Source organism: Tenebrio molitor, chromosome 2 (genome assembly GCF_963966145.1).
Source record: "Tenebrio molitor chromosome 2, icTenMoli1.1, whole genome shotgun sequence".
NCBI lineage: Eukaryota > Metazoa > Arthropoda > Insecta > Coleoptera > Tenebrionidae > Tenebrio > Tenebrio molitor.
Genome location: NC_091047.1, coordinates 17,494,880 through 17,506,239, shown reverse-complemented (window position 1 = coordinate 17,506,239; position 11,360 = coordinate 17,494,880). Strand labels below are relative to the sequence as shown.

The 11,360-nt window shown below is 37.4% G+C and overlaps 1 protein-coding gene across 1 annotated transcript; it reads right to left on the bottom strand.

Annotated features, from left to right (window-relative positions):
* Positions 1-405: 405 nt before the first annotated feature.
* LOC138124171 (putative ribosome-binding factor A, mitochondrial) lies at positions 406-6,313 on the bottom strand. Its single transcript, XM_069039122.1, has 7 exons — positions 6,153-6,313; positions 5,566-5,761; positions 5,342-5,510; positions 5,031-5,170; positions 1,043-1,156; positions 845-991; positions 406-726 (listed from the first exon to the last, which is right to left on the bottom strand). The coding sequence occupies exons 1-7, from the start codon at positions 6,257-6,259 to the stop codon at positions 565-567; spliced, it is 1,035 nt and encodes a 344-aa protein (XP_068895223.1). The 5' UTR covers positions 6,260-6,313; the 3' UTR covers positions 406-564.
* Between the last annotated feature and the right edge of the window lie 5,047 nt (positions 6,314-11,360).

The following is an 11,360-nucleotide window of genomic DNA, read 5'->3' as shown; positions in this document are numbered from 1 at the left end:
GTGGCGGATACAACCGTAAAGAGAAACCATCAAAGAAGTAATTTACTTCATCAAATATGTATTTCATCTGTGTTTAGAAGCAATGTGGACAATAACTTGACTAGCGATATGGAAATTTTATTATATAGGGAAAACTTTTACTGCCAGGGACTACCTTTTTTACATACCTTAACCCTCCACCACCCGGCGACACGGCAATTTTGCCGGAGTATATACACTATTACGGATATTACTATCAAGTAATAGTGCAGTGCTAATCAACATAATTACCGGCGTCTCGCCTCCACATTTTGACTTTCTTGTGTTTTATTATGTTTTGTGTCAATGTTAAGGAACTTTCTCACGCTATGACATGAGTATAATAATATACCTTTTTGAATTTCAACTACCAATGTGTTACCTAAATTCAGAATTTTAAATTTTTTATTATTATTACATGTTTCAGCTTTTTTCTTGATATACATTATTTCTGGTTTTCAGCGTTCACTTCTCAATTTTAATTAAAATTGTAACGTATTACGTTACATATATTTTAATTTTTACTGTTTTCTCGGCGTCACTGTTTTAATTATCAATCTTTTCGTCATCTTCAGCATAACACTCTCTATCCTCGTACAATTCCATGTTTTCGAAATAGTCGGCTTGACGTTGTGCCATCTCCTCTTTTAGATATTCTATGTCCGGTACATAATTTTTTTCCAATTTTCTCGCCTTATTCCTCAAGAACTAAAATGATTAGAGAAACAAATTGAACTTGTTTCGTTTTGCAATTTTTTTAGGATCAAAAGCTTTTAGGTATAATGTGAATGTGTAATTAATTATTATCATTCTCCATGTAACTCACCTCTCTTTTTTCTAAAAAATTCTTAAACGCTTCTCTTTCTTCTTTACTACTTGGAAATTCAACTGGGCTTTCATTCAGTGTTTGAATTAGTTGAGGTTCTTTGCTACATCTATGTATTGCTTCAGATTTCTTCATATTTTTTTTTATCTAAAATATTGTTACATTACATTTCTTCAATAAAATATTAAACTTTAATACCCTATTCAATATGTTTGAATGATCCAATCCCAAAACATTTTGTGGCATATGAGGTGGTTCATCCTCGTAAACCACTTCATCTAATGTTTCTCCATCCAATACTTTTATTTTTTCCTACAAAATATTTTGAAAAATTTGCAAAAATTTCCAAATTTAAATTGAAACATATATGCAACCAAAAATATTTCCATGCATTCCAGAGCGTCTGGATTTGGATATAGAATACGTTCAAAATCTCAAAGGCTTATTTCACGACCTTCTAAATGGTCGAGACGCTTGACGCTTGACTCTCTCCGGCCCACGGCCTCCTAGATTCATAAGAGACTCGTCTCTTATCCGGCCTGCCGCATTCGTAGTTCTAGGCATTATTTTTGTTTTATAGGGTGCGCCACAATACGGGGCTTATGTGTTGTACTGGTTGCCTGCCTTGCAGGAAATTATTGTTTTATAGACGTGTTTTCAACATTTTTCAACAGTTTTAACGCACACATACATCTGACACCTTTTCAAAGTCTCAAATCAAAAAGATTTTTTATGAACGGTAAATTTAATTTCAACAATTTTCTTTTTTATAATTTTTTTTTATTTGTCTGAGTGCAAGTTACAAAAATTTACAATGACAGGAAGTTCTAATTTTTAAATAAGTGTCTCACTCACATTTTACCATGAACAGGACAATGAATTAGTGTATTTCCCGAAAGATTGAGGCCAAGATATTCTTCAAAACAAAATTTATATTTTCCTTTGGAATGCTTGGTAGAATTTCTACTATTATTGAAATTATTGTAAATTGTATAATTTGCGAACGAGAAATTGGAATTTTAGCTTCTTCACTTGCAATGGGTAGATTGTAAAGATTATAATAATGAAGATTTACGATAGTGTAAGTTTATCTACCTGTTAGTTACTAAAAAGGGATGCCGAATATCGGCAAAATGCAGATTGTTTGTCCCTCCTGGAATGAACTGCTCATAGCCGTAAATCATCATTATTATCTATAATGTTTAACCTTCCCAAAACCCATTGCAAGTGAAGAAGCTAAAATTCCAATTTCTCATTCCCAAACTATGTTACACCCACAAATTGATCATTGGGGTAACTTAGCCTTCCTCTATCTTAGTAATAAATTAATTCCAGTAATGGGATTTTCTTTTTCGAATTTGAATGTTGTAAATGTGACAAACAATAATCACATCCATGGACTGCCTCCGTTATTTTCATAAAAAAGCTGTTGCCGCCGTCTCAATTTGAAAATTGGTTCTTGGCAAATAAGTAAAGGAAGACAGTTTTTCTAGTTTTTCCAGAGAACTATCTTGCAAGGTGACTGAAATATTTACATTGATCCTTAAATTTTGGAATCTTGGTAACATTTTACTACTCATGATATTACCAGTATGATCTCTCAGTCCTATCTTCTATGCTGCATTTAAAGTGATATCATTGAGTAGATTATGATAAGAAATGTTAACTTTATGTCGTGAACTAATACAACATTTTTTCTTTGTTTGTGGCATTTTTTAAAGTTTCGACTGCACTTAGTTTTTCAAATTGACAATTTATTATACAAAATGTCATTATTTATACGTATTTTTAGTTGCATATACTAATATATGGGTCACAGTAAAATCGCTAGATGGACATACTATACGGGGAATTTTCAAAAACAGACATTTATCGAATGCGACAGGCCGGATAAGAGACGAGTCTCTTATAAATCAAGGAGGCCGTGCTCCGGCCTGCTCATTTGCCAGTTTTCGGTGTTCGCCGTTTGGCGCTACTTTGCCGGCGCCAAAATTGGCGCGAAACGTTAAATGTCAAAAAGATGACATGTAAAATGCTATTTGGAGACGTGTAAGCAGTGGCGTAGATAAGGGGGGGGTCCAGGGGGTCCGGACCCCCCCCAGAGCTGATCCATATTTTTTTACAACTGAATAATAATACTTTTTCAGTATATACTGTCGCGAGCAATAAATTTTGGTCGTCAATGTCATTTCAAAATTTGGTTAGATTGTCACTAATTTAAAAAATTTCCTTGCCTGATTATGCCCACGTCAACAAAGTGTCAAAAAATTGAGGAAAAAATGACAATTAATGTCATACAACGTGATGATAGGTTATGATATTTACGACTCTTTTACAATGGAGCATTTTCAATTGCGTCAAAGAATGACCTTGACGACCAAAATTTATTGCTCGCGACTGTACATAAAGTCATCAGTGTTGAAAAAAAATCACAATTTAAAAATTAAAAAATCGACTACAAAAAATGCATTCATGTTGTTTTGGCATAATGGGAGCCCATGGAAATTTTGCATTTAATTTGGTAGTAAAGCTGTCTGTTGAATTAGGTTATATTTTTCTAAGTTTGGGGTTATAAATAGCGTCAATGTCTAGTGCATTGTTGTCAGTTTTACTAGTTGGCAATAGAAGAATACTCAGCCATCGCAGGAAATTCATTTTGATAGGTCCACATGTCAGGCACTTTGGTGGAGGAAAACTAGTGGTTCATACCAACATGTCAACACTTTGACAATGGTTTTAAAGAAAAAATGAATTATATGTAAAGTTGACACAAGTTGCAAAAAAACACTTTGCATTTGCAACAGCACTTTTATGGCATTAGTCATTGGAAATAACTTTAAAACTGTACTTATATTTAAAATATTCAACCGAAACTATGATTTTCTGATCTCTTTGTGCCTTTATTTGGTTCAGAAATATGAAAAAAATGCTGTTGCAAATGACAAGTGGTTTTTTGCAACTGACCTTCGAAAATTTACATAATGTAAGGTGACTAGTTGCAGTGTGCAACAAGAGTTTCGTTAGTGTGCATTTTATAGCGACCTTTTTTAGTAACTTTTTTGTAATTAATTATTTATTTGAGGTTAGGCACAGCATCATTAAATTTAAATTGCAGCAATGCTACCAGTATCTAAAATTGTTCTTTGAGTTTTTTTTGGTATTTTTTAACATGACGAGTATCCTTCAAGTCGTATTGTGATAATTTCATATTCTAGTGTTATAAGTAGCAAACTACATTGAAAACCAAATTTTTATAGGTACAGTCGCGAGTAATAAATTTTGGTTGTCAAGGTCATTCTTCGACGCAATCGAAAATGCTCCATTGTAAAACTTTGTTGACATGGACATAATAGACAGGGGAATTTTTTAAATTTGTGACAATCTAACCAAGTTTTGAAATGACATTGACGACCAAAATTTATTGCTCGCGACAGTACCTACCTAATACAAAAGTAGGTGGACCCCCCCCAAAGCAAAAAGCTATCTACGCCACTGCGTGTAAGGATTATAAAAAGACAAAAACATTTAATGAATTGGCTTCAGAAAGTTTAAATATTTGCCCAGGTAGGGATTTCAAAAATCTTTTAATCAGTAATGGACTTGCAATAATTTAAAATGTATTTGAAAAATATTCTTTACTAACATAATGTTGTAGGCAAGCCTTTCCAATAGTGCTGCTAATGTACCGATCCCGACTGAAACATTCTCAGTCACCGCAAACACTCCTTTGCCTGCTTAAATCTTCATATTCTTTTCCTTCATCTACTTCCAATGTTGTGGGTATTATAGCAAGTACTTACTGAATTCCGTGAAATAATTAAATTCATACTCACATCTCCATAAATTTCGTTGTATTTAAGAATATGTATATTAGGAACGATTATCTATGCAATTAATATGCTTAACTAACCGAAAATTTCGATTAAAATGCCTTTATCCGACAAAGTGACAACACAATGACAGAAAGCCAAGTTTCAAATCGCGTTGTTCCGAACTCAAATCCCCCGTTCTCTAGCGCCAAACGGCTTACAAGTGCATAATGGTATTTTGCTCAAATGAACAGGCCGGAGAGAGCGTTTGCGTCTCGACTATTTAGAAGGTCGTGGCTTATTTGATCTAAATACAATACATTTTTGTTCACACGGCAAGACGGCAACATTAATTATTTAAAATATCTATTAAATACCTTAACAGCAGAAGGCAATGGTGCAAACAATTCCATTTGGCTTTTCAGTTTAGTTGCCATTTCAGTGGGAATATGATCTTCTCCAAAATCAGCTTTGGCCAATCTAGACTCAACTTCTACAATTTTTGAAAAATGTTTATCTGCAAACATGTATTAACCATTCATTGAAATGCTCACTAAGTGTGTATTAATAAAATTCAGACTATTGAAGGCAAATTATGGAGAATATACAATAATAAAAATAAATAGCTTTACAAAACTGATATCATTTTTCCTTTTTAGTGTAAAAAAGAATGTGTATATGTTTTAACCTTTAACAAATTGGATTATTGGGACAACTCCCATTACCCTTAAACTTGAAAGTTCATGTCTTAAAAAACCTGCATTTTTCTTTAACAGTTTTTCCACTATTTCATCATTTTGTGCATTTCTTGCTACCCAAAAAACATTCAGGGCCATGTAGTCAGGTGAAATTTGTACCTAATTGAAAAATAAAATTATTATGGGTGAAAGCAAGGTCATTTACATTTTTTACTCGGTTGATTTCGATTCCATAGCCAGAAAATTCTGAGGAATATTCCCCTGTGCTCAGCAAGTCTGTGATATGTTTCATGAATAATTTATTCAATACAGATACTCGTCGCGCACTGCCTGAATATCTGCCTTCTTGGCTTCCTTTACTGAACATTTCTGGATTTGGAAATGCGTTATACTCAGAAAAAATCTTCTTTCTACGAATTATTATTACTTAAAAATAAATAAAGATTGACCAGAATTTATTTCACAGTTGTAATCAAATATGTGTTTCAATACTGAGGATATGTGTTTATGTAAATGCTTTCAAGATATGCAAAAAGTAAATACCATCTCTTCCAAATTGTACCTACATTAACTTGTTGATGTAATATTTTTTTGCAAATTTGTTTTTAACCTATCACTTTCTTTTTCTCTTATTGATTGCTGTTAAGAGAACAATAAAAAAATAATTCTACAATTTACATAACTTAAATAAATGTAATCTACTTTTAATGCTTTAGTTTTTAAATTTACATGAAGCCACAAAACTGTGCGATAAACTCTGCCCAAAATTACTACTTCATCGATTAAGCATCTGCTAAGTACTTTTTCCATGTTTGTCCCATTAGTTTCTTCATTACTTTTCCAGCATTCGCATTAAAAGACGACGCAGTGTGAAAATTATAAACACTGATCAAGGTGATTTTCCACATTCTTATTATAAATTCTTTGTTTGTTTTTATTTAAACTAAAAACCGTCTAAAAACATAAACTTACATTGAGGTTATGTCATTTTAAGCTCGCTTCGCCTTAAGCTACGGTTTCTTAGGCCCGGTTGTATAAAGCTTAGTTAACATCGTGTCAGCTAACAACGCGTCAAGTCGGAAATCCACCCATTTGATTGGCTGATTCAAATAAAATGTTAAATATCCTCCAATCAGATCGCTTGACATTATGTTAACTTTAACAACGACTTGACATCGCTTTATGCAACCGGGCCTTAGAGAAGTACGCCGCGCACAACTCACAGTGCGCTCAAGTCAACGACTGCGTCCAAATCAAATCGAAACTGATTACGACTTACGACGTACACCACTCAACTCATACGCCAACAATGCGTTGAATGCGTTCAGCTGAACTTTTTCTAAGAAAACGCTTCCATCAGTATCAACTAATTGGATTTAAGCTACGGTTTCTTAGAAAAGTATGCGACGCACAACTCACAGTGCGCTCAAGTCAACGACTGCGTCCAAATCAAGTCGTGTTAAGAAGTGGACGTTGGCGCCACAATTTGAACTTGTAAACACTGGAGTTAGGGACTTTTAACTTCTAAGTGCGCACAAGGAGAAAGCGCCGCTTTCACTTTCCTCTTAAAATGTAACTAATGTAAGACAAGATTCTCTCTTGCCGTTTCGACCATCAAAGTGGTAACATGTACCGATTATACTCGTAACTCTACCTTTGTTGTTGTTCAAAATAAACTGTTAACTCTTTCGACGCTGACTCTGATTTTATCAGGTTATGGGCCCAGCGTAACAAAAAGAAACAATTTATTTGAAGAAGCCTTCCTCCGCTGAAGAACGAAAAATTCTACGTTTTGGTTTTGGCCCTTGTAACGAGGACAAAATGGCAGACGACAAAAACCGGGTCCCTTTGTTCGACGGAACAAACTTCAGCAACTGGAAGTTTCGGATGGAAGCGCTGCTGGACGAAAAAGATCTTCTTGAACTAGTGACGGAGCTGTATTCCGCCAAGGTTGTAATTCAAGAAGGAGATACGGAACAAGTGAAAAAGGAAAAGAGAGATCGTTTGGTAGAGCTTCGGAAAAACGACAAAAAGTGCAAGTCCCAGATAATACAGAGAATTGCAGACAGTCATCTGGAATATGTGAAAGATGCGGAGACGGCGTATGAAATGTGGTCCACACTACAAACCACATTTGAGAGGAAGAGCATGGCTTCGCAGGTGCTTCTGCGGAAGAAGCTGCTGACAATGAAGTTCAACGTAGGAACAGACTCAATGAACACACACTTTCTCAAGTTTGACGGAACAATTCGCGAACTTAAATCGGCTGGGGCAAGCCTTGAACAGAGCGACGTTGTGTGTCACTTGCTACTGACAATGCCACCGGAATATGATACAGTAGTGACTGCAATAGAGACGTTGGCCTCAGAAGAACTGACAATCAGCTTTGTCAAGAATAGACTACTGGACGAAGAGTCGAAAAGGTTAGGGTCACGCCAAGAAAAGGGGAAGGAAGCCTCTACTTCATCAGCATTTGTGGCACCTACCCGAAACAAGAAGTTTGATGGAAGGTCCAAATTAAAATGCTTTAACTGTGGGATCATTGGACACAAAAAATCAGAGTGCAGAAAGCCAAAATCAAAGACAGAGGCAAAGATCTGTGAAGTCAACACAGAACTGTGCTTCGCCGGGTTCGCACAAGGAGAAGCAGACAGTTCGTGGTACCTAGACTCCGGCTGTACGGAGCATCTGGCGAAGAGCAGCAATTCCCTGAAGAACGTAAGGCCACTCGAGAAACCCATCCAAATCAGAAGCGCGAAATCAGGCACATTTCTGACTGCCAAAGAAATGGGAGACATTCCCGTCGAAACTGTTATAGGTGAGCAAACAAAGCGTATCACAATCAAAAATGTGCTTGTAGTTCCAAACCTGGAGTTCAATTTACTCTCAGTGCGGAGACTTGAGATGAACGGGCTGAAGATTATATTTGAAAATGGGAACGGAAACATTTTCAAGAATGATGAACTGGTTGCAGTAGCCCATCGTAAAGAGAAACTGTATGAGCTAGCCTTCAAGCTGCCCGATGTTGAGTGTGCTGCTGTGGCATCGAGCACAACAGACACAGCAGAACTGTGGCACAAAAGATTAGGACACATTGGGAGAACTGGCCTCGAAAAGGTGAAAGATCTGGTTGATGGAATGGAAGTAAACCTACCGAAAAATTCATGCATTTGTCCGGTGTGTGTAGAAGGGAAACAAACGAAGTTACCACATGTCCAATTAAGAACCAGAGCTCAGAGACCACTACAACTTGTCCATAGCGATTTAATGGGGCCCATTCAGAATGAAGCATATAATGAGAAACAGTATATTCTAACCTTCATTGACGATTACACTCATTTTGTTGTAGTTTACTTACTTGAAACAAAGTCAGAAGTCTTCAAGTACTTTAAACAATATGAAGCAATGGTAAACAGCCACTTTGAGAGGAGAATAAGTAGGCTCAGATGTGATAATGGGCGAGAATATCTTTCAAATGACATGACAAAATACCTAAAAAGTAGGGGAATACAGCACGAACTGACCATCAGGTACACCCCACAACAGAATGGGGTTGCAGAGAGAATGAACCGCACGCTGATGGAAAGAGCGAGATGTATGCTACTCGGTTCGAAATTGGAGAAGTGTTTGTGGACCGAAGCTATTCTGACAGCTGCATATTTAGTGAATCGCTCACCCACTTCATCCCTAAAAGACCAAGTTCCTGCAGAACTATGGTATGGTGAGAAACCAAATCTAAACAAACTGAAGATTTTTGGCTGTGTGGCTTATCTTCGACTGCCAAATGAAATTTTGAAAAGCAAGTTAGATTCAAGAACGAAGACCTGTTACATGGTTGGGTACTGTCCAAATGGCTACCGGCTCTGGTGTCCACAGGAAAAAAGGATTATCTGTGGAAGAGACATCGTTTTTGATGAAACCAAATTTGCAATCAAGGAACCTTCGTTCTATAGAAGTGAGCAAGTCGAAGAAGAGCAAGCAGAAGAAGAGACAGATGAAAAGGACAGGGTTGAAAGCAACACTGAAACCGAAGAAAAAGCCAACGAGTGTCGACGCAGCAATCGTGAGAGAAGGCCTCCTAAGCAGTTAGAAGACTACGACATCTCTATGATTGCTCTAGGTGCATGTGTCGAAAATGTACCGGTGACGTATCAAGAGTTAGAGGGAAGACCTGATGAAGAGGATTGGCAGCGAGCAATGAATGAAGAAATGACGGCGCTAAGAGAAAATGAAACGTGGACACTTGAAGAATTACCGAAGGGCAAGAAAGCCATCGACTGCAAATGGGTGTTCAAAATCAAGAGAGATGAGACTGGAAATCTTGATAAATACAAGGCAAGGCTGGTCGTAAAAGGCTGCTCCCAACGACCAGGCATTGACTACGGCGAGACATACGCGCCAGTTGCTCGTCTAACCACCGTCAAAACGTTGCTGTCGGTCATAAACCATAAAGGTCTAGTTGCCGAGCAGCTAGACGTGAAGAATGCATTTCTACATGGACACATAGGCGAAGAAATCTATATGAAACCCCCTCCAGGGTTAAATGCTGCCTCAAACCTGGTATGTAAACTGAAGAAGTCACTCTATGGATTGAAGCAAGCGCCTCGAGCATGGAATTCACGTTTTGATACTTTCATGGAGAAATTAATGTTCGAAAGATCGAAAAATGATAAGTGTCTTTATGTCCAAAAGACGAATGGAAACGAAATTTACTTGGTCTTGTATGCTGACTCAGACTGGGCTGGAGGGACTGATCGAAGATCCACCTCGGGCTTTCTCATTGAAGTTTTTGGGGCTACAGTCTGTTGGGCAACAAAAAAACAGACTACCGTCGCCTTGTCCTCTACCGAGGCGGAGTATGTGGCACTTGCAACGGCCACCACAGAACTTTTGTGGCTAATAAATCTTGCAAAGGATTTGAGCATCGATATACAAGAGCCAGTTGTGATTTATGAAGACAATCAGTCCTGCATCCATACACTACGAAAGTGGGAACACCAACGGCTGAAACACGTGGACGTTAAGTACAACTTCCTGAGGGATTTGTATCAAGAAAAGAAGATTGATGTACGCTACATACAATCTGAAGATCAGAAAGCCGACATCCTCACTAAACCTTTGGGAATGAACCAATTTGATAAACTTCGTGCTGAAATAGGTGTTAGGTCTGAATAATTTGTAAATCTGTAAATAGTAAAAATTGTTAGGTTAGGAATTTGACAACCTTAACATGTAAACATCCTAGGGAAATTCAAATTGAGGGGGGGTGTTAAGAAGTGGACGTTGGCGCCACAATTTGAACTTGTAAACACTGGAGTTAGGGACTTTTAACTTCTAAGTGCGCACAAGGAGAAAGCGCCGCTTTCACTTTCCTCTTAAAATGTAACTAATGTAAGACAAGATTCTCTCTTGCCGTTTCGACCATCAAAGTGGTAACATGTACCGATTATACTCGTAACTCTACCTTTGTTGTTGTTCAAAATAAACTGTTAACTCTTTCGACGCTGACTCTGATTTTATCAAGTCGAAACTGATTACGACGTACACCACCCAACTCATACGTCATACGCCAACAATGCGTTCAGCTGAACTTTTTCTAAAAAAAAGCTTCCATCAGTATCAACTGATTGGATTTACGCGGTTGTGCGCAACGCTCGACTTACCGTGAGTTGTGCGCCGCGTACTTCTCTAGTAAGAAACCGTAGCTTTAGCCTTCAAACGACAAGAGCAAGACAAGAAAGAAAAGACAAGACACAAGCACAGTAGATTTACTCATTCAGTAGGGACAGCTAGGGTCGGCACCTTTGAAGTTTCGTCAGCCAGATTTTTTAATAACATGGCGGTTTTGGCGGTCCTTGCTAGAAAATGCCATAGATGGCAACACCATCGTTCGCGGCAATTTCATTCATTGCACTCAGCCAGACTTGAGTTCTGAGAGAAAACGCCATATGCATTGAGTTGGTGAACGACAAAGATGGACAATTGGAAAGATGCAAAAGTGCGCTACGG